The following is a 24,137-nucleotide window of genomic DNA, read 5'->3' as shown; positions in this document are numbered from 1 at the left end:
ACCACTTCAAAATGATTCTCTGGCAAGGGTGCTAATGTCAATACGTTGCCAGGTTCTGAAACTTTTAATGTGGAAAAAATGATGTTCTAATATGCAAGTTAACTGTACAGGTTTCTTCTAGCCAATAAATCATACCTAATATTTCTAGACAAATACATTATATAAGGAGTATTGATACAGCTGAAATAAACACAAGAGATCACAAGAACATTGAACATTTTTTTTTTATTTATTTATCACATCAAAATTAAAATAATGTACCTGTCTCAGAACTTTGACCAGTACCAGCATGTTGATTTTCAGCAAAAATTGCAACATATGCCAAAGGTTTCTTTATCAGGTGCAAGTGAAAAATAATAATAACAATACAAAACAAAGCAACTTTGTATAATTCAATACACAATCATTTATTAATACAAATTATGCCTTACAAAACAAAGCAACTGTGAATAATTAAATACACAATCATTTATTAAATACAAATTATGCCTTCAGTTTTCTATTCTGAAAATGTTAATTCAGTCCATCTGAATACAAAGGCTGTCAATGAATTACACATAATCTAAACCAATCCCATACCTCCTCCATGACTTTATATCAAAACATGCATCCTCAAGCCACATCCGGATGCAGCTTGCAAACAGGAAAGTGATCCTTTGTAATAGGATGTGACTGCATGTGACAGTAGATTACATCAAAACCGATAAGTAAAACTGCAATAATAAACCAAGAACGAACCTCAATGCTGTGCAGAATGGATAAAAGGAGCTTTGAGGAATGATATCGGTTATGATTTGTGCTATAATAATTGAACATGATTTTTTCAAGCAATGTGGACATAATTAAAATTACCCAACAGCATACATTTCTCATTATTTATACAACCAAAACCAAGCATTCTTAGGTTTGCTCCATTGCCCTCATTTAACATTTACAGGGATGGCAAATGCCTTATATCATGACAAGTATCCCATAATTAACATACATGTTACTCATAAATAAAATATTATGACAGCAATTATACTTTCAGGATGTTTAAGCTTCTTAAGTACAGCAGAGATAAGGGCGTCATTCCTTTTGTTGTGTAGGAGACTGTGGCAAAGTGCCCCGCCCCTGTGTGCATTTGTGTGTTCTGTGTTGTGTATATGCGTGCGTATGTTAATGTTGGTGTATAGTCATTGGTACACGGGATATAAACGGGTCTGTGTTTCACGTGTATTTAAAAAGTGTATATTTGTATTTAGGCACGGGATTGCACATCACGCACGTGCATTTAAAATATAATATGTGAACACGGGGTTTCACGTAATTAATTCACGTGCTGGGATTCAAGTGAATAATTAATTAGTAATTGAATCCCAGCACAACAGTATATATAGATGCACATTTTCACTCAGTGGTGGTTAGGTGTTCAGTGAGTGGAGAACGGGATTGGAGACGGAGGTAATAATAAGAAGAAGAAGAATAGTTAAGTGTTTTCACTCACCGTGTTTGTTTGTCTCCGTGCACCGTTTGTCTGTGTAGTCCGTTTTGTTTGTCTATTTATTTTGGCGTGTAGTGCCGTGTCCCGTGTTTTTGTCTGTTCCAACCTTTTATTTTCTGTTCTGTTTATTAAATGCTGAACGCGATCACGCGTTCAGCCTCACCAAAACCCCATCTCTCTGTCGTTTGTGTTCCTGTTTCTGGTCTGACGCCACCCACTCCGGCCGTCTTTGTGACACGTGGTGTCATCGTGGGATAGCCGCGCCTCCAAGCGTCAGACCAGGAGGGGTCTGGAAAAAAAAAAAAAAAAGGTCAATGGCAGAAGACGCCATCAAACTGCGGGGCTGGTTCCTAGAAAATGCTGGGCTGGAGGCCCAGTCTCTGCCCATAATCGTCCGGGCCCTGTGGATGATGGACAGTGAGAGATGGGAGGCCTATCAGGAGGAACACACCCCAAACACCTTGGAGGAAGGTGTGGAGTTTCTCCTCAGCTACCTGGAGGCAACGATAAAAGGAACAGCAGCCCAGGTAGCAGGCCCACCAGCAGAGGGTGAATGCCTGCTGTCCCCATCTCCACCAGCAGAGGGTGAGTACCTGCTGTCCCCATCTCCACCAGCAGAGGGTGAATGCCTGCTGGTTTTGCCTCCACAGCCCAAATGGGAGGAGCCTGAGCGTCCACAGCCCAAATGGGAGGAGCCTGAGCGTCCACAGCCCAAGCGGGAGGAGCCTGAGCGTCCACAGCCCAAGCGGGAGGAGCCCGAACGTCCTACGCCTGAGTGGGAGGAGCCCGAACATCCTACGCCTGAGTGGGAGGAGCCCGAACGTCCTACGCCTGAGTGGGAGGAGCCCGAACGTCCTACGCCTGAGTGGGAGGAGCCCGAACGTCCTACGCCTGAGTGGGGGGAGCCCGAACGTCCACAGCCCAAGAGGGGGGAGTCGGTGCGTCCACAGCCCAAAAGGGAGGAGTCGGTGCGTCCACAGCCCAAAAGGGAGGAGTCGGTGCGTCCACAGCCCAAAGGGAGGCAAGTCGGGGTTTCCACAGCCCTGGGACCCAAGCCACCAGCAGAGGGAAAATGCCTGCTGGTTCAGCCCCAAGAGCCGGAAGGGGAGGGGTTACAGGCTCAACCCCCTGAAAATTTTTTGGGGGGAGAAGGGCAGGATGCTGGTGTCCCCCAGCAGCCTCTCGCTATGCTGCTGAAGGCAGCACGGCGCGCACATGCCCAGCCGCCACAGCAGAGGGAGCCAGCACCGCCAGGAGCAGAGGAGCTGGAGCTGCCTCTGCCTCCACCACCTCCAGGAGCAGAGGAGCAGGAGCTGCCTCTGCCTCCGCCACCACCACCGCAAGGAGCAGAGGAGCAGGAGCTGCCTCTGCCTCCGCCACCACCACCGCAAGGAGCAGAGGAGCAGGAGCTGCCTCTGCCTCCGCCACCACCACCGCCAGGAGCAGAGGAGCTGGAGCTGCCTCTGCCTCCGCCACCACCACCGCAAGGAGCAGAGGAGCAGGAGCTGCCTCTGCCTCCGCCACCACCACCGCAAGGAGCAGAGGAGCAGGAGCTGCCTCTGCCTCCGCCACCACCACCGCCAGGAGCAGAGGAGCTGGAGCTGCCTCTGCCTCCACCACCGCCAGGAGCAGAGGAGCTGGAGCTGCCTCTGCCTCCACCACCGCCAGGAGCAGAGGAGCTGGAGCTGCCTCTGCCTCCGCCACCGCCTGGAGCAGAGGAGCTGGAGCTGCCTCTGCTGCCCGTACCTCCGCAGGGAGTACGGTGGCCGGAGCCCCAGAAAGGGGAGCTGCCGGCCACGAAGAAGGGGGAGGAGGTCTGGAGACCACTTTCCCCAGCAGCAGTTTCGCTGCAGGAGTTCTTGTGGCCGGAGCCCCACAGGAGGGAGCTGCCGGCTATGAAGAAGGGGGAGGTCGGGGGACCACCTGCCCCCGCAGCTTTTTCGCTGCAGGACGGGACCAGCATGCTGTCAGCCGTGCCACTACCGGCAGGGGAGCTGACAGCATGTCCAGCCATGGGCCCACTAAAGCCTCCCTTCCCAGCCCGAGACTTTGGCCGGGACTGCTGGGTATTTAAGGGGGGAGGTGGCCGTTGAGGCCATGTGTGCTGCGCACAAGGGGGGGTATATGTGGCAAAGTGCCCCGCCCCTGTGTGCATTTGTGTGTTCTGTGTTGTGTATATGCGTGCGTATGTTAATGTTGGTGTATAGTCATTGGTACACGGGATATAAACGGGTCTGTGTTTCACGTGTATTTAAAAAGTGTATATTTGTATTTAGGCACGGGATTGCACATCACGCACGTGCATTTAAAATATAATATGTCAACACGGGGTTTCACGTAATTAATTCACGTGCTGGGATTCAAGTGAATAATTAATTAGTAATTGAATCCCAGCACAACAGTATATATAGATGCACATTTTCACTCAGTGGTGGTTAGGTGTTCAGTGAGTGGAGAACGGGATTGGAGACGGAGGTAATAATAAGAAGAAGAAGAATAGTTAAGTGTTTTCACTCACCGTGTTTGTTTGTCTCCGTGCACCGTTTGTCTGTGTAGTCCGTTTTGTTTGTCTATTTATTTTGGCGTGTAGTGCCGTGTCCCGTGTTTTTGTCTGTTCCAACCTTTTATTTTCTGTTCTGTTTATTAAATGCTGAACGCGATCACGCGTTCAGCCTCACCAAAACCCCATCTCTCTGTCGTTTGTGTTCCTGTTTCTGGTCTGACGCCACCCACTCCGGCCGTCTTTGTGACAGAGACATATTGAAAGCTCTCCAAACAACCATGCTGCTGAGCTGACTGCTTTTTAGAAGCTGGTATAAGAGCACTGGTCAGGTCTCGGCCCAGAGCTGTTTCAGCAAAGTCTCTTTCAGCAGGGTTCATTTTTTAAGGCAAAGATAAGTTAACAATATAGAAAGAAAACATAAAACCTGTATAAACACCCATTTGGTTTAAAGTGCCACGCTTCCCACCCCAAGCCCAACACTCTTGGAGAATGTCTCTTTGCTTTTCATCGCCTCTTGTTGGAGGCAGAATCAACAGCAAATGTGCACCATGGCAGTTAATGCACGTAAAGCACAAAATGAAGAAACACCAAGAAATGTGTTGAAATATATTTGATAATGGAAAAAATAATTAAATCTACTGACAATTATCCCAAATCCCTGAATTGTATTTGCATAGTCATACACACTTCTCTTTCTAAACACAAAATATCCACTGCCCCCTCTAAGGCACATACAGACATTTGAAGGGACTACCATCCAAACGAGCCCCCCCAGCAAAGCTTCAAGCAGACACCTCTCGCCTTTGTACAGGCTTTTTCTAAATCATAGTTAAGGCTCTTCTACTTCCTTGTCATCTTGGTTGACCAGGAGGCATCAGTGCTGCCTTTGGCCTTGTTCCAGCCTACAAAAACAAGTAATACATCAATGTAAACTGGGTGTGTTTTTCAACAACACTGATGAAAGAAACATGGTCCAATTTTGCAACTTTCTTTCAACAACCAAAGGAGTACAAATGTGCTGTAAACAACACGAATGAATTTTACACTTTCGATACCTACGTTAGAATTCTCTTGTAAATTGTTTCCCTCTCTATCCTACTTCTGATGGGTTTTTTTTGTCAGTTTGCACATTACTAGAATTCTGATTACTCAATACTTGATAGTAACCAAGCGTCTTTCATGATCATTTTAGGTCCCCCTACATGTAAGTATATACTCACTTGTATTTTTGAAAACAATATTGTATCCAGTGTGCTTTTGTATGGTCTAAAATAGTACACTAATATCTTACCTGAGTCTGTTTCCAGTGTGGGACTGCTGATGGAGGTTTCACAGAATGTACTGGAGCGCATGGACTAGGCTTTGTATACTGTGAAAAGAAGTATCACACATCTTGCTATTTCATGCATTTTAGTTTAGGCATAACTACAACTGCTTTGTAAAACTTTATTGACGGGTTTCACAGACCCTGATTATCACTAATCTTGGACTAACTAATATTATTTTAGGTAAAGCAGTACAAGGCCATACCTAGAGCTGACATTCTACCAAACTGAGGTTTCAAGCTATAGCTGCAGTATTTATATGACTGCCTGGTATTTACTATTCAACCTCCAAATCTATATTACATGGCAAGCCAACAGAGAAAATTAAGGAGTCTTTTGTACTTTACCAGCATCTGTACATGTGCATCAGCATTGATGATGCAAAAAAACAACCAAAGACACGAGTTTGGTGTCCTCATAGGTAGTTACAGCCATGTACAAAACTAGTGCTAATAGGGGTCTGTGTAACCAGCTGTAAAAGTAGTAAACCTTATATCAGTTACTGACAAAACTACAGTGGCCCACAATCTTGTGTCACCTAAATAATTATATGGTGTCTATTTACTATAATACTCTATAGTTTAGCCTTCTGGGCCCCTGCTTTATATGAAAGAACCCTAGTTTGTTTGCAAAGACACAGTACTTTTAGGTATAGGAACACACTCTTCGTTTCCCTACTTGCCACTGTTTATCAGAGGCACATTCTTACTACATTACTAGGAGACTCAAATGAAAGTGTAAAACTGTTATAGCTCAAATGTTATACTAAGACTAGTCTCTTAGAAAAAATGAAATATTGCAAATTGCAAATAGTTTATGGTTTAATAAGAAACTAAACATTTAAGGGCGACTTACCGGTTTGGCTTTCAGTTTGGGCAAAGGTTTTGTAGGGGGGACTGGTTTGGCCTGAAATAATATAAACAATTAATATTAATTTTGTATTTTTAAAGATGATTGTAACTAGTAGTATTTAGCAACACTTCTTCACATTTACTTCAGCCAACTAGGCCTAGAAATGTTTATTTGCATTTCAGAACTGAAACCCGGGGATTTATTTTTGAATTTCCCTCAACTCTGTATTAGATGGACAAAATGCTTTCAATTCTTGATGACAATAGTTTTAATTGAAGTGGGTTAAATATGAATGCATGTTGTAGGAAAAATTGCAAGATAGATACAATCCAGTTTGATGTAATTAAATATTTTAGATTACCTGTGAATATCCTGGCTTGGTTGGAGGGACAGGAGGTGGCATACTGGGTTTTACAACCTGAAAAAGAATGCAATTAATACATGACTCACTGACAAGACAAAGCTGATAATCAAACAAACAAAATATAAGTATCAATTACCTGTCCTGATGTTGTATTATACTTCATGGGTGACTGTTCCACTGCCTTGGGTGGCTGCAGACAAAAAAACAAAACAAAAAAACATTCAATTAAAAAAAAAATGTTAATGTGAAAAGCAACCTGAGCAAAGCAGCAAAATAGAACCCAGCAGCTTACCTGAGGAGGAGGTCGACTGGGAATCACTATGACGCACAGGGGGGTGCAGAGCTGGGGAGAAGAAGATGACTCCAAAAATATTGGCCTGCTGATCTTGGGGGTACCATCTCGAGGGCTCCCTTTGTTACCTCCCCCTTGAAATAATGGGTTTGACAGTCCGGATTTTTCTTTTCTGAAAGGGAATTACATAAATTGGAATGCTTGAAATACAGCATGGTCCCGTACAGTATTTTCCATTTAAGGTTTATTGAATAATCTTCTAACAAATCCTCAGGAGATTTCGTTTTTGGTTGTCAGTAACAGTTTTTTTTTTTTTTTCAGGGTTTAGCGACGTTGTGTGTCTTTGTCATCATAAATGGGTCTCCCTCTTCATTAACAATGTAATTTAAACTTAGGAAACACAACTGAACAAACACAAAAAAGAAGCCAGGTTTTGGTAGGCAGAATTATTTCCTGTTTCAAGTCTATTTTCGCTCCACTGGATGCATGGTAGTTTTGGTTTCTGTGAAATCCAGTTTAAATTATTCAGGAAATTGTGTTGCACTGACTAAGGAAGCCAACTTGATCAAAGTCCCTGGTTGGCACAGGTGCTTTAAAATGATTGGCAAACTACCATGAAAACCCCAGAGGAAGCAGCACTATTCAAAACCAGAAAGGATGACAAATACTAACGTTTTACTGGGGTAGTTCTCTTTCCCGCTACGTCTGCAAAACATTAGTCCACCGGTGATAAGGGCAGCCAGTATTAGCACGACCACTGCTACAGTTACTCCAATAATGATGGCATTTCCACCTACAAAACAAAGCAAAAGGTCATTTTGTACTCTCACTTTAGAGTTCAAGTCATCTTTATATAAGAAAATATAAGGAAACCCTTTGTTATGTGACTTACCTTTAGGGAGCTCAGACAGTTTAACATCACAGTATGGTGGTGACCATCCTGCATCACAGTGACATTCCTTTTTATGATTGCAGACCTATAAAAGGGGATTCTTTATTAAGAACAGCATGGAAATGGTAAAGGATTCGAAACCGTAAGGAATCAAAACAAGAGCACACTTGCTGCGAGAACTGTAGAAATAATTAGAAGGGCTTTTCATATGGCACACAAAGGGACCAAACAATTCCAACACTTACTTACCCCACGATTATTGCATTTTGCAGAACAGCCTTCTGTTTCATAAATGTCAAGGTCCTGACATCTGCCATTGTAGCACACCTACGATGTTAAACAACAAATAAAACATTTAGTATTCTACGAGGTTCAGAAGAGAAAGGACTAAAGAGATAATCTTCAGCAAAAGATGTTTCACAGTATTGTTTACTCTCCTTTTCCACCACCGCCCCTGTTTTTATTAAAGTTATTCTGCAATGTCATGAAAGTTTGGAGGACCATCATTTGTTAATAATGCCAGGTATTCATGTAAAGTACACTTGCATGTGTAACACAGTCTTAATAGAACAATAATAGTGAATAACATGTGTTAATAACTCCTGTCTGTCATTTTGCATGGATAGGTAATTGCTGATATAAAAACAAGTCAATGCCTCACCTTCCCCTCTTCACATTTAGTTCCGTTAGGAACCAGCCCAAGATCTTCCGAGTCAGCATCTTTTGACATCTCTGCTATTTTACACTGCACTGTCCAGTGAAGGGTTATAATATATTTTTGTTTAGTGATTGGGAACATATTTCCATCCTGACAATGTATCTTTCCACATTTAATATCCCTGTAAAAATAATTTTATTTTTATTATATTTAAACCATTTATACCCAAACAACATTTTCCAAAATTAGACACATATTCGGTGCACAAGAAAAAGTAGACCTGTTCTTTATTATATAAAAAGTAGACCTGTTCTTTATTATATACTGTAACAACCATATGTAGAAAAATATTTTCAAAAGGTGAAACATCAGTTTAAACACACCATGTTAAACCAATCACTTATATTGTTTTTTTGTTTTTTTAAGAAAGACTTTACATCTGTCTACATTTAAAAGTTGGCAGGATGAATACGGTCATATGAGTGCTGATACATATATTATTAGAACATGGATTTGGCAGACCCACATTTTACTATCCTGGAAAGAAACAGCACTGAAAGCAAGCGGCTGCATCTAAAGAGGTGTTTTCCTGGTTTTGTGTCCTTGTAAAAAGAAAAACCGTTAACCCGGGGGTAGAAAAAGTCTTCATAAATTGATACAGGTTAAGCATTCTACTGGTATTCTTTTTAATAAAATAAAAACCTTTGCCCCTGTTAAGCAGTGTTGAGTTAAACAGGGGACTCTGTAAATCTGTTTTTTAACAGATAGATGAAATGATGTGAATTCTAGATAAAGCAACGTGTCTCTGACTTCTTAAAAAAGACCAGTTTTCACGGAAATATCATCACTAGGATGTAAAGATAAGCAGTCGTATTAATCAGCGCTTACTTTTCAGCACAGCTTTGATATTTGTTGAGGTTCTTGCAGTGAGCATGCTCGTCTCCTCTTGTATTTTGCAGAAAGCAGGATTCTGGCGCGACTCTGGCAGCTAAATGATAACAAGAAATACCCTCTTATCATAGCTTGCAAATGCAACAGGACATGACAGTGCAACGTGCATATTTACAAAGTTCATTAAGCACATAAAGTCATATACAGACTGTGTCCTGCACTAATGAGAATATTTAAAAAGATAGCCGAGTTTATTGCAAAGGAAATGTATTGGGCTGCAGGGATAAACATGGCTTACTATTACTAACACCAGGAAGGCTTTTGAAAGTACCTGGTCCCCAAAGGGTAATGCAGTGCTGCTGGTGTGTGGGGCACTCTCCATTAAAGCAGTAACCCTGTCCAAACTTGCAAGGGGATCCGTTCATTTGGAAAGCATTCTCTGGACACTGTGGGCTCAGGCCAGTGCAATACTCTGGCAGGTCACAGTCACTCACACTGTGTCTGCACACATCTCCAGCTGGTTTGATCTAGAGCACAAAATCAATTAAAACTTTAAATAATGTGTACTTGACAAGCAAGTAAAACTAAAGATCCGCTCCAGAATTGCAGTTCATTTAGTTTGGGAAAGTCTTACGCTAGCACTTGATTACCGTACAGAAAAATGTCTGAATTTTTTCTTTTCTTGCATAAAATGTCTGAGGACCTTTGAAGCAAAGACAGACACACCTCATGTTAACCCTATCAGACCAGGGTGAAAATGGTCAGAAAAAGATGTTCTGTTTTGTCTTGCTCGTTTTATACAATTTCCATAGTTGTATTTTTATTTTTGGACGGTGTGAAATCTAGACATTTTCTAACACAAAATAGGACACTGCTAACTGACGTGTGTCTGTGTGTGTTTGTGTGTGTACACACTGGTACTTTAGCACGCACTTTTAAACACCTGTTATGTGTTTTGTTTTGACAGCTCTTGCTTGATCATTTCCTGCTTTTATTTTTTTTAGATTACACACTCAAGGGCATCTAATGTTAACAAAGGTTAGTTGCACAAGCATTACAATATTTCATCAGTCCCTTGTATATATTTACATAAAAAACATTATTTCTTCAATACTGCTGTTTTAGAAAGAAGTAGCCTTTATGTCTGTATTAGTAATATAAGATTACTAACAGCATAAGAAGTGAACGTTAAAGCAGTAAAACAAAATATAATCACAGTTAGCAAAAGAAAAAAAAAGAAGAAAAAACATAATAACTACAAAATATCCATATAAATGTACCAGTGGTACCTTGGGTAAAGCTTTTACCAAAGGTACCACTGTATGGCAAGCATTTAAACAGAATTTAAATGCTTGCCATACTGAAGCACAGTACAATAAAATCACAATGAAAAAGGTCATTAGAGGTTTATGAAGCTGTAGGTAAATGACGAGGTCTTACCTTGCAATCGTGACAGCATTCCCCATGAGCACACTGGGCCCCTTCCTTTAATCTGCAGGTTGTGGCATTGCAACAAGAGTTCCTGCATTCCTAAAACAGGAAAGAGGTTTACATACATTGCAGGAATAAATTGATAGTTGCTACAAGGCTGAAAGTACTGTAACTTAATCATACCAGTTTTTTCAAATCAAGTGTTTATATATTTGGTGTGACTTACCTCTACAGTCCCGCAGTCACACTCTTCTCCCTGCTCCACAAAGTCATTTCCACACACTGGGCCTCCATACAGATCATCTGTATTGGGGGTGTTCAACAAGCAGCTGGGGTTGTAATGACTCAAGAACTGCTGTAGGGCCTGCTGGCTACAGCTGCTGAAGCTATGTGGGTAAATGTCACTAATTATAAAAAAAAAACAAAAAACATTACCATGCCGGGCAGGACATAAATGCATACAACAAGCAGCATAACTCTTTTAAGTGAAACACTGCAGGCCAGCACAGACCAGATAGTCACAAGTTACCACTAACTTAACATAGTTTGAGCACATGGGCGTAAACCTGTCTTTAAAAAATGAAAAATGTTTTAACAGAAATGAAGAATATTATTTCTGAAAATAGATAATGTTGAATGAATGAAATCATTTTTTAGTGACAAAACATTCACATTTTTACCTTGACAAAACATTCACATTTTTACCTTGTGACTTATCAGAAATTACAGTTATTGTACAATGCCTTGAGATTAGAGCTGGGCAGATGCCATATAGCAGAAATGTAATTGTTTAGGACAGTGTCAAAATAGTGCCAACATGATAAAGCTCTATTGTATGTTGCTTTGACAAATAGGGCATTCTGGTAACTGCAATACTTTGCTGGTGACATATGGTATAATATGCTATGCTTGCATAGTAGTTTTTTTTGTTAAAATGATCTTCATTCAGGCTCAAAACTGCTTGAAACTTTACAGCCCAACATACTCCACAGTGAGATAAAAATGTAACTGTAAGAGACAAGAATTCTACAGGGCCTTGACTATAAAAGTAATTTCTTACCCAATACTACCTGCCATTATACAGCCCTTGCGAGACTTTGATGCTTCACAGATACAGTCAGAATCATCATGAGACATGCCCAAGTTGTGCCCCATCTCATGGGCAATTGTTGATGCCACCCCTATAGGGCTTCTATTATGGTCCTGTGAACAAGAAAAGCACATTGAACGTTCTACAGCACTTACTTCAACTGGTGTGTGCATTTACAGCTCAATAAAAGCCTGGATACTTGCTGTCGTCTTTTTTTTTTTTTTTTTAAATGTAGCACACCAGTCTAGTATTGCTGAGTCATTAGACTAAGAACACTGGCTAACAATATGACTGGTACATCCTCCTGATTTCCCAAACTTTGAATCTACATTACAGTAGTGGTATTACATTTCAAAGTTGTATTCATGTTGCACATTCCTGGGTAAATAATATGTGTTTCTAAAAACTATTAATAAAAAAAACTGTACCTCATTAACTGCACCAGAATCACCAGAGCACATTGCAAATTTTGTTGCTAACCCCACTGTGCTGCCTTCAAAGTTAATGCCACTAAAACAAAAAACAAATATATAAATCAGAAATACACTTTAAAGTTCAACAGCGAAACTTTTTTACTGTGTCTTTAGACCACAAGAATACAGAAATTAGCTTTGGTCAAGGCAAGACTACAGTCAAACCTTCCTTAAGCTAAAGTCATTTATGTTGTATACTTTAACTCTTGTTGGCCAGGTGGCATAGAGGTCAACTGAAATGCAGGAATGGGTCAAGCTGATCTGTTTGAATGATTTCCCCCAGTTTCTGCCCAATGAGGAATATTGTACACAATAAATGCCAATGCTTACGTCACAAACTGAGCATTGTCATGCTTCTTCTTTTTGAGCAAATCCGTCTTGCGCCAGTCTAGAAAACTGCTCAGGGTTTTATCAGGATCAGTACTGACAACAAATTTGTCCCTGTATGTCCAGACCTCCAGTCCAACCAGCACAACACGTATGTTAACAGGTCGATAAAGCTGTAAAGTAAAAGGCAATTAACTGGGAAATATAAACCATGGTAAATTCATTTTAGTAAATAAATACCATTAAAGTACTATCAAAAGTACATATATCTTCCCACTCACTTACTTTTACATTTGTGGGTTTTTTTTTTGGTTTACTACCGATTAAGCCACACTGATACAGTCATTGTATATATAAAAAAAAAAAAATTAAAAAAAGTGACACCCGTGCTAAAGTAATCTTAATCTTGCCGTTACGAGCCAGACGGAGTTTATTCATAAGTGAATTACCTTGTCAACATGATTTACAACTTCCAACATACGGCTTCGTATTTCCTGCATGTCTTTGTTATATTTTGCATACTGAAAAAGAAAGAAAACAGTTACACAAACATACATGGGCTACCTAGGGACTTAAAAGCTCATAATAAAACATCTCGAATCACTACAGAATAAGTTACAGTAATTTTCACACTGCAAGAATATTGTTGTTTCTTGCTGGTTCATTTGTTCTGACTATATTTGTTAGAACTTGATAAAGCCTAGCAGATGAGACATGGTGCTGAGGACATTACACAAACAATTAACAACTGTATTATTCATCCTCACTTTTACAAGCCATCTACTTCTTTTAACTTTTATCAGGTAAAACTATTTATCAGTTTAATCCTACCTCTCTGTTGTCAACAACCAAGAACATCTCCACAAATCTGTTGCCTTTTGCAAGAGGGGCACTTTTCTAAAAAAAGAAAAGACAGACATCTGTTATACACACCAGACAAAAATACTGTTAAAAAACAAACAAGAAAAAAAACACAGTTTTGACCACATCAGTTTCCACCTGTATTGAAATTAATTTTGAGCACCAGTGTCAAGAGGTCTTAAACCCATTATTCGGGGTAAATGTGTTGTCAGAGGTTTAAATTACCTCACATTCTTAGGGGCCTAAATATCACACTCATTTTACAAGACGAAGGAGTTTGTGTGGCAAACCATGCCATCTGCCACAGTGGACTCCTTCAATAGCCATAGTAGTCTAGGCATCAATCATAGAGAGGCGCTTTAGCTACTCCCCCTGAGGAGCCTTATTTAAAGAGCTCCAAGTAAGAAAGGATGCATTTTCTTTTTCATCATGGGGGAAGAGCAGGAGGAGCATTTGTCCCAGCAGGAATATCCTGGAGTCATCTGAAAATGTCTATGTACAATTCCGATAAAAATACAGGACTGGCTTGAAATAAAATAAGTTGGTATAGCGAGCTGCAAGTACCCAGATCGGTGTCTTGAAGATCCCAGCAAGTTTGGGTCCATGGTCATAGACAGTTTCATTCGAGTCTCTGCAGGTCGCTCGCTTCAGTCTCAGGTGCTCCTGTCTGTAAACAGCATGGGCTCCCTCTGCAGCTCCATTCAGGGGCTCAATCAGGTAGACTTTCTGCTCAGCCATTAGAAGCCCTCTAGAAAATAAAAAGGGTCACAAAGTCAACAAGAATGTATGTTTTAGCTTTAAAGACACCAGACAAATTAAAGAGTGGTCACTGATATTCTTTCAAAGCCAAGACACTTCATGTAAAAGGGATCCTCACTTCTTTGTAACTGTGTATGCATGTCTTCAGTTATTCTTTGGGCATGGACATACAGAAAGATGTTTGAATATTTAGATATGATCTATAAATATCTGATACACCAAAACTGTCATCAATATATATTTATATTTAAAACCCTACAGATTTTTCAGCTAAACATCCAGCACTAAAAATATCTTCTGGACTCTTAGCAGGACAGTAGTGATTGTGGTTTTGATCTGTATGCTTTTATCTGAACAATACCAAAGATAGCTCTGTTGAACATATTTTTTTTGTTTGTTACAAATAATTAGTAAATAGGGGAAATTACTTCACAGTAGCTAGAAATATGTGTGAATGAGTGATACTGCTTCTAGGTATCTTGTGACGTGGTTAAACATAATGTCACAGAATTTGCTAAATATATTTTTTCTCAGTATTACTCATGCCTCTTTTCCACTGTACGACCGAGCTGTGCCAGGGACGTACCAAGACCTCACGGTGCAGTTAAGGGGTGTCTGGGTTGTTTTTCCACTGCAGAGCCGAGCCGTGCTACTGACGTCACACACAACGTGCGAGTTAAGTGTACCGTACCCGCGGTTTATGTCCATTTGCTTCAAATTGTCAGAAATTCAGGCATAAACTTTCTTATTTCTGATGCACGACTCCAGATTCCTGAACACTTGTATCTGCCCACAGAGAAACTAGAGCCTGCACTTCCTCCGCGTCCCAAGGCTGTACTTTTCTCTCATCACACTTGCTGCCCGCCATGTTTGTTGTTTTTCTTTCTGGAGGGTACTGACTGATGAAACGTACTGACGAAAATCCTTAACCCCGCCCCTGGCTCACAGCTGGAATCAGATGTCTTGTGAGACTGGAGTTTCATTGTTTGGTTCTCACTCGGCTCGACAAATAGCCAGTGGAGAACCACCCGTACCGTACCGTACCGAGCCCTCCCGGGTCGGCTGTGCCAGTGGAGAAGGGGTATAAAGTGCTACCATCTTTTCAAAGAACTCAGATTTGAACTCTGATGGTTAAACTGAAGTATTTAACTACACCTTGTTTTGTTAAATGTGGGAAAGGTCAGATGTCATTGCTTTATTCTTATGACTCCCCAAACTGCCACAACTTATATAAACATTGGTTCAAAGAACTTAACGCAAGTTTGTTTTGGACAAATTAGAATCATGTAAAGAAATACTGGGTTGTTTTAAATGTTATTATTGGGTAAAAGTAACATTCTTTTCAATAAAGGCATGCCATCTCACATTCCAGATCAATGTGTAATCTTTGCTTGAAATAGGATCACTGGTAATTTATCTCTTGGAGCGTGTCATCTTCACAACAGAGATATTTTATATATAATGAACACCCTCTATATTGGCTGCCTGGTCATTGCAAAATACTTTTATGCCCTTTTTGTCTCAGTGAGTCTGTCTTGGACTGTCTAACCACTTTAGTTCCAGTAAACCATAGTATATTTTTAGCTGCGGTCTTGCCATGATTTCAATCCACTACGTGGGGTTGTTTCACTTCTTTTTTTGTGACAATTACTGTTTAAAAAGCTTAAAAGCTCCAATGTGGACTCATGAATCAAGCATAGTGCAGCCTATTATAGGGACATATTTTAAAGGAAGTGCAAAGACAATTAACAAAATAATTAGGACCGTAACAAAACAGCAATTGAACTGCTCCTTCCTACAACTACATCATTTCTGGCTAGAAGTATTACTTTTCACTTGCTTCAAAATAGGGCTTGCAACCTTTAATAGCTCAGCCAATCAGTGGTTAATGGTCACCCTGGAAATTCCCCTCTGGTGTATGTCATACCTATAATTTCTAAAGTTAGTGAATATACTGTGCAGTGGAGGTGGAGGAAATAGTATAAATAATTATAGCACCTACTCACATGGGATGTTTAAATATGTTAAAAGTATCTGCATTACTAGTTTATACTTTTTATCAAGAAAACCCCAAAACAAAAAAAAACACTTTGCTCCATACATTAATGTAGTTGGCTGTTTATCCTTTAAATATATTGTGGCCGTATAGTAACAGGTCATTTAGAGGTTAGCAAAAGCTAGCTGTTAAATTATAAATCACGTGTGAGAAATCAACCAATCACTGTTAAGGATTTGTCAAAATGTTAGCACGTCTTGTGTTCAGATGTCATTCTGTGCACAGAACATACAGAACACTTTTCAAGTTAAAAACTCCTTTTCACATTTGATAGTAGCTCCTGGGTACAAGAACCACTGTTGTGATTAATAATTATAATGTTGTGTGTAGGGTTTAAGAGATGTAATCTTGTGCAGTTTGTGCACAAAGGGAAGTAGTCCCTCCAATCACATGCCTTTTATAGTTCTTCTGAAAAACGTTATTAGCTATATTAGAGAAAAACAGGGCTAGGTTACAAATATCTTTAGTGACGCCATGCAAATAGGGAGTTTCCATCAGTTTAATGCAACAGTATCATGGGGATGCTAAACACATTTGTGCACATTTTCAAGCTGTGGGCAGCAGTGAATTTCTGAAAGCTGGTCTACGTAAAGAGATAAAACAACACAATTCTTTACCTGATTCCAGAGCATGTATTTATACTGACGGAAGAGTCTTTCACACCTTGGATGTGGCCTTGATAGAAGCAGTGTTCCTGTACCAAAAACAGAAGATGTTAAATTGATACACTGCAATAATATAGCTTTTAAACAAGACACATTAATTTTAAAATAATTTAGTATAGAATAGATTTCTTTCATACCTCAACATTTGGAGAGCTAGTCACCTCAGTACCATTTTGTAGATAGTATGTCTCTGTGTAATCTTTTCCCAAAATAATTCTAAAAAAAGGAAAATCAAAACAACATGTTCCTTGAACAGTAAGGTATTTGTCATCCAGCAAATAACTTGCTATTTAATAATAAACCATACATTATATTATTCAGCTACACACAGTTACTGCCTATTTTATCAATAGGTAGATGTATAAATATCCATTGGCCATGATTCAGCAACTTAACATCTTCAGAAATATTTTAATTAATTGAATGATAACAAGTGAGAATTATAGCTTACCTATTCTTTTCAAGATTAATGGTATAGTTCTTCCCTTCTATAGTCAAGGCATACTGCACTTTCTCAGGGTAGGGAACCTGCAAAAGTAAAAGTAAAGTATGCATTCTTTTATGCATTCTACTTCTAAAAGTCTCCTTGCATATTACCATATTGGAAAAATGCATGGACCTAGGAGAAATGCTATACTACGATCTGGTGCTGAGCTATTAAGAAAAAGTCTCCACCACACCATGAAGCAAATATACAAGCGATCTAATAAACGCAGTTGGAGAATGGGCTACATATTTAAATTGAGGGTATTTCTCTTTCCATTATCTAGACATAAAGGTGCTTCCACCACTGTAAGGTGTGAAAAGCATTGCTGGGGGGTTATCAGTGAATATACTATCAGAGGATTATCAGTGAATAAATCCCAAATGCTTCTTATCAACAACTTGGCAGCTCAAACAATTACACTCTTAAGAAAGACATTTTAATGTATTTTTTGTCTTTTATTCAGACTTGGTTGCTTTTCTGCAGGAGAATCCACCACTAACCAACAGGTCATCAGCAAGCGCAAAATGGCTCCGTGTGATATTCTCCGATGTTGCTTCTTTTGTTTCGGCCTCCTCCACCCCAGCCACCACCTCTCAGCGTGCCACATCCCGGGGGGAGGTGGCTCATAGCCAATTCCTACCTGCGGCACTGGGATGCATGTAACTGTTCATGTTTTTCCAGCCGTCCTCACGCAGGTAGCCATTGCACACCCACGGACGAGGCCTCCGGCCAAATTTATTATTCACTCAGGCCCTGAGTGCCCATCACAGTTCACTAAATCATCTGTCATTGCAATCAATAAATCTCACCCATGGCGGATTCTCCGTGCTGAAATATCACTTCACACTGTATTCCCCTCACCAGCTATGACAACCCATTCCTATCTCAATAATATATCAGTTGTAAAGCAATACACTTTTTATTTTCAAATAAGCTGACTATAGCAAAATACGATTTAATAAGAATAAGCTACATATAGTTAAATCTAATGTAGTATCCTACAATTTATTTCTGTTTTAGTTTTATTATAGCATGCAGATTCTTCATAGACTGTAATTTGAATTGAATTGCTGTGATATACAGTGCCTTGCGAAAGTATTCGGCCCCCTTGAACTTTGCGACCTTTTGCCACATTTCAGGCTTCAAACATAAAGATATGAAACTGTAATTTTTTGTGAAGAATCAACAACAAGTGAGACACAATCATGAAGTGGAACGAAATTTATTGGATATTTCAAACTTTTTTAACAAATAAAAAACTGAAAAATTGGGCGTGCAAAATTATTCAGCCCCTTTACTTTCAGTGCAGCAAACTCTCTCCAGAAGTTCAGTGAGGATCTCTGAATGATCCAATGTTGACCTAAATGACTAATGATGATAAATAGAATCCACCTGTGTGTAATCAAGTCTCCGTATAAATGTACCTGCACTGTGATAGTCTCAGAGGTCCGTTTAAAGCGCAGAGAGCATCATGAAGAACAAGGAACACACCAGGCAGGTTCGAGATACTGTTGTGGAGAAGTTTAAAGCCGGATTTGGATACAAAAAGATTTCCCAAGCTTTAAACATCCCAAGGAGCACTGTGCAAGCGATAATATTGAAATGGAAGGAGTATCAGACCACTGCAAATCTACCAAGACCTGGCCGTCCCTCTAAACTTTCAGCTCATACAAGGAGAAGACTGATCAGAGATGCAGCCAAGAGGCCCATGATCACTCTGGATGAACTGCAGAGATCTACAGCTGAGGTGGGAGACTCTGTCCATAGGACAACAATCAGTCGTATACTGCACAAATCTGGCCTTTATGGAAGAGTGGCAAGAAGAAAGCCATTTCTTAAAGATATCCATAAAAAGTGTCGTTTACAGTTTGCCACAAGCCACCTGGGAGACACACCAAACATGTGGAAGAAGGTGCTCTGGTCAGATGAAACCAAAATCGAACTTTTTGGCAACAATGCAAAACGTTATGTTTGGCGTAAAAGCAACACAGCTCATCACCCTGAACACACCATCCCCACTGTCAAACATGGTGGTGGCAGCATCATGGTTTGGGCCTGCTTTTCTTCAGCAGGGACAGGGAAGATGGTTAAAATTGATGGGAAGATGGATGGAGCCAAATACAGGACCATTCTGGAAGAAAACCTGATGGAGTCTGCAAAAGACCTGAGACTGGGACGGAGATTTGTCTTCCAACAAGACAATGATCCAAAACATAAAGCAAAATCTACAATGGAATGGTTCACAAATAAACATATCCAGGTGTTAGAATGGCCAAGTCAAAGTCCAGACCTGAATCCAATCGAGAATCTGTGGAAAGAACTGAAAACTGCTGTTCACAAATGCTCTCCATCCAACCTCACTGAGCTCGAGCTGTTTTGCAAGGAGGAATGGGCAAAAATTTCAGTCTCTCGATGTGCAAAACTGATAGAGACATACCCCAAGCGACTTACAGCTGTAATCGCAGCAAAAGGTGGCGCTACAAAGTATTAACTTAAGGGGGCTGAATAATTTTGCACGCCCAATTTTTCAGTTTTTTATTTGTTAAAAAAGTTTGAAATATCCAATAAATTTCGTTCCACTTCATGATTGTGTCCCACTTGTTGTTGATTCTTCACAAAAAATTACAGTTTCATATCTTTATGTTTGAAGCCTGAAATGTGGCAAAAGGTCGCAAAGTTCAAGGGGGCCGAATACTTTCGCAAGGCACTGTAGTATTGTAAATAGTATTTCCATATAAACATTTTAATAGTGAATTCCCCTTGGCTGAATAATGCTTGGTTTGAACGACACATTTACATGTGGTAAAGAAAATGGATATTTTGGGTAGGGCACATTTCTCTAAAGGCTGAGTCAGTCAAATTGTATTTTTGTGTAAGTCACTGCACATCAATCACATATGTGGCAAGGACTCACTGGCCCTTCTGGTTCTACACATGCTTTATTCCCAAATCATGAAAATTCACAAAGTGCAGAACACATTTAGTGTATTGGATATACAGTAAATACATAGGAATGACTTAACAGACTGACAGCCCTGGTATGCACATATGCAGTAGACTCATTAAAAGTAGGAATCTAATTCACAACTGATGAGGACTATGAAAACCAATGGTTGATTGTAAGTGTGTTAATGAATCTTTGATAATCAAACTGAGCACATTAAGGGTTAAATAATGCACACTATATACAGTGAAGAGAAGCTGTATTTAATCAGTGCACAAGCAAATGAAAACATGTATAAACATTACTGATACTTCACAAGTTTGTGCTGCTGATTTTTGCAATCACAGATGAGAAACAGCACACAGTTGATTGATTTACCATTGAGCAGTAAAACAGGAAACGCACCTCTTTTGAAGAAATGTCTCTTTTGGGTCGGCCTTTGGTCAATCTGTGAGGAGTAATTATTTCATACTTCTCTACATCGGCAAGCTGGGCAAACTCATTTGAACATGATGCTACAAAGAGAAAATACAATTAGACCATGTGGAAATAAACCCTTGAAATAATATGCATCAATATTTTTTTATTTGAAAATATAAATAAAAACACAGTAAAATTGATTTTCTTGTACATTCCAGCCCAGTTCCATCCAGCTCCTTTATTTATTAAAAGGCCCTAGCATCAATTAAGCAATATTGTAACCAATGGAAACAAGGTCTTAGACTGGGATTAACTGGGCCAACCACAGATTTAAGAAGTCCATTGAAATTAACTGAGAAAAAACTGAAGGTTATGGAAGCCAAAAACAGACACTGTCTTGGACTGATGTTGGCTGAGAGTCACGTTGATGGTTAAGCAATATATAAAGAATGCACCGGGAAGATAATAAGTGAAAACCTTATTTGGACAATGTTAAAGTAGCTTATCTAACCAAGGCCTTAATAAAAATATATTCCTATATCAAAACAAAACAAAATACAAGGACTGAAAAATACAGGATAAATAGATGGAAGTAATAACAGCACCAATTTGTTGAAAGGAAGGAAATGACCCAGAAATTGCATTTCCAAAAGGGGGTTTCTGTTAAAACTGAAGATGCTATTACAGAATAAAGGTCCAACCATATACTAATTCACCATACTTTGCCCCCTGACCATAATGAATTCCTCATGATGATATTTCAATGACAAGGCTATGACCCCAAAGTTGTTAATATGTAGGCAGTCACACTAACAAAAATTATGAGTTGGGAATTCGGGAAATCTTGTGGTCTTTCTTTGCAACACAATACTACTTTTTAGGAATGCCTCAGCTCTATCCTCTCAGCTAAAAAATACCTTTATAATCCACTGGGAGATAGCAACTGTAGCTGCCACACCAGCCACAGATGCATTAAAATAATCCATACCTAGTCGTCAATTGAAGCTTATTGTGGACCACATCATTAATTACACAACATGAGTTTATTACACAATCCAACATATTTATTAAATTCAAGGTGCACAGATTAAATAAAATAGCCCAATGTGTAAGCACCACACACAGTGTTAGGTTAGGTTATGAATGGAAAACGTGTTTGCTATTACTATCCATATATATATATATATATATATATATATATATATATATATATATATATATATATATATATATATATATATATATATATATATATAAAGAGAGAGAGAGAGAGAGAGAGAGAGAGAGAGAATTACACTTAATATACTGTAGCCTACGATTTCCACTTAAATATATTACAGACTATGAGTAAAGCAACCTTACATGAGCAATCTGTATTTTATACGCTTAAATAAAAACAACAGTATTTAGCTATATATAACAAAGAAAAATGTCAACAATTGAAACTCTATAGTCAGACTTAAAAAGCATATTATAATATTATAATACACTTTCACTCGAATATGTCGGCTACTGTTTTACTGCAACAAAATATGATTATAAAATGCAGAAACAAACGTACCCAGTTTGCAATGGCATATCAAAAAAGAGAGAAATGGTAAAATCCAGTGCATGTCTGATACAGTAATTCTGCCAGTCAGCGTGCTTTCTCCGTCCCAGATGTTCAGTCGCCTCTGGATTTCGGCTTGAAAGAGCTCTTAACTCTTCTTAAACCCTGCCCACAATGGCTTGAATACGATTTACATAAACTGTGAGCATGAGCAATTTGAATAGAATTGACCAATCTGACACCGTCACATAGTGACTCACACCTAAAACGATTTCACCGGAAAACAATTTCAGAGAATTGGGAGTTAACGCAGTGAGTAATTGATTTTCAGAATTTTAAAGGAAGTTCTAAAGCGAACTACCACTTGCGACATCACTTGTGTATTTTGTCTTTTTTGCTTCAGTTTCAATACCTACAGTAGCTTACTTTTGTTGACCAGCAAGATGCCCGTATATTATGAAATCTCAAAACTTGTATCACTTGTAAACTATTTTGTATTTGAGTGCTAATGTAATGTTAAGTTGACATGCAACGTGTATCAGATAATGTACTGTAGGGCTACAAAGTTAAACAGCCTATACTGATGTGGCAAATTATCATATATTGGTTTATCCAGCTTTGTAATAATAAAGCAGGGTCTGGTACGTTATGTTTGCATGCCTCAGTGCATCACATACCAAGGGCAATGTCGGAATACCGTGGGGCATTCATTACCTGTCCATTCCAGCCATCCTGTCAGAGAATATGGGAGATTTGCCCGATTTGCTGCCACAACACCTATAACAATGTGGACAAATTCCATTTGTATCCCAAGAGAAAAGGGGGGATTCATTTGGGGATATTGAGACCGGATGTATGCCAAACAACGTGGGACAGTGTATCACTTTTTGGCGACAGTCATTTTGCATACCTAGAATGGGGACATCGTGGTTTGCTTCACTGACTGCTGCAACAGGCGACGATTGCCTTATAAGAATCTGAACTCAAATAACTTTTAAGCAAGTTTTTATTATTACTATAATTGTTAAAAATAATAATCTACGAAATCCCAATTTATCGTTTTAATTTAGTTATTGTACATGTAACTTAAAAACACTGCTTAATGTAAGCATCTGCAGTCACTGAATACGTGGCAACACATCACTCTTGCACATGGCTTCCTTTAAGGCTTCGATGCACAAGTAGATGGAAACAGACATAACCATATGTGCATGTCATACATAGTAATCTCTTCCGTGACAGACGGAAGCTCTGCACCGGTAGTTCCAATTGGAAAACGGTGTTTATTATTGAATGCATTGTAACGCATGAGCTATCGCTTTGCCGGTTATTACAGGAAGATCATTTAGCATTACCCATAGGATTTCAGGATGCGTGAGGCATGTATCCTTGCTTCCTACCACACAAGAAAAAGCAGCACAGTATACGCTCCCATATCATTGGTTATTTGTGGGTCTGGAAAAGAGTATAAAATGTAATCCAAAGTATTTGTTTTATAGTTATAAATCAGTATCCTGCACACAACCATTAGATCGTAGACATGACTATGTAATGATTCTATACTATAATTCTAATATACACACAATAATGATTCTATACGTTTTTGTCAATACTGTATACAGAATGCATATATTATACACTCATTACCATTATGTTTTGCACCAAAAACACGTTACAACGAAATGGAGGAAACACGACTGTGTATAATTACTGCCCCCCCCCCCCCCCCCAAAAAAAAAAAAAAAAAAAACTTACATTTTTTAAACCCACGTAACCCGCGAGACTATCTTGCCCTTGAATAACTGCAAAAGTAAT

The 24,137-nt window shown here is 39.5% G+C and overlaps 1 protein-coding gene across 1 annotated transcript; it reads right to left on the bottom strand.

The window, feature by feature from the left end:
• Positions 1 to 3,315: 3,315 nt before the first annotated feature.
• On the bottom strand, positions 3,316 to 22,504 carry LOC117415088 (disintegrin and metalloproteinase domain-containing protein 8-like). Its single transcript, XM_034025029.3, has 25 exons — positions 22,335 to 22,504; positions 20,759 to 20,868; positions 17,374 to 17,450; positions 17,060 to 17,138; positions 16,875 to 16,951; positions 14,007 to 14,190; positions 13,413 to 13,478; positions 13,031 to 13,102; positions 12,585 to 12,754; positions 12,210 to 12,291; positions 11,752 to 11,894; positions 10,918 to 11,095; positions 10,701 to 10,790; positions 9,592 to 9,787; positions 9,258 to 9,357; positions 8,373 to 8,550; positions 7,961 to 8,038; positions 7,712 to 7,796; positions 7,492 to 7,612; positions 6,820 to 6,991; positions 6,664 to 6,717; positions 6,525 to 6,581; positions 6,167 to 6,217; positions 5,278 to 5,355; positions 3,316 to 4,888 (listed from the first exon to the last, which is right to left on the bottom strand). The coding sequence occupies exons 1-25, from the start codon at positions 22,384 to 22,386 to the stop codon at positions 4,838 to 4,840; spliced, it is 2,601 nt and encodes an 866-aa protein (XP_033880920.3). The 5' UTR covers positions 22,387 to 22,504; the 3' UTR covers positions 3,316 to 4,837.
• Positions 22,505 to 24,137: the final 1,633 nt, after the last annotated feature.

Source organism: Acipenser ruthenus, chromosome 7 (assembly GCF_902713425.1).
Source record: "Acipenser ruthenus chromosome 7, fAciRut3.2 maternal haplotype, whole genome shotgun sequence".
Classification (NCBI taxonomy): domain Eukaryota; kingdom Metazoa; phylum Chordata; class Actinopteri; order Acipenseriformes; family Acipenseridae; genus Acipenser; species Acipenser ruthenus.
Note: the sequence above shows the minus strand (reverse complement) of the source record. Positions and strands in the feature narration are given on the sequence as shown.

Bases quoted from the DNA above. Each gene is read 5' to 3' on its own strand.
- LOC117415088 (XM_034025029.3), bottom strand. From the start codon at position 22,386: ATGCACTGGATTTTACCATTTCTCTCTTTTTTGATATGCCATTGCAAA. The intron at 12,755-13,030 runs GTAATTCACTTA...TTTACTTTACAG, and splicing joins TTGTAAATCATGTTGACAAG to CTTTATCGACCTGTTAACAT. The intron at 8,551-9,257 runs GTAAGCGCTGAT...TTATTTTTACAG, and splicing joins TATCAAAGCTGTGCTGAAAA to GGATATTAAATGTGGAAAGA.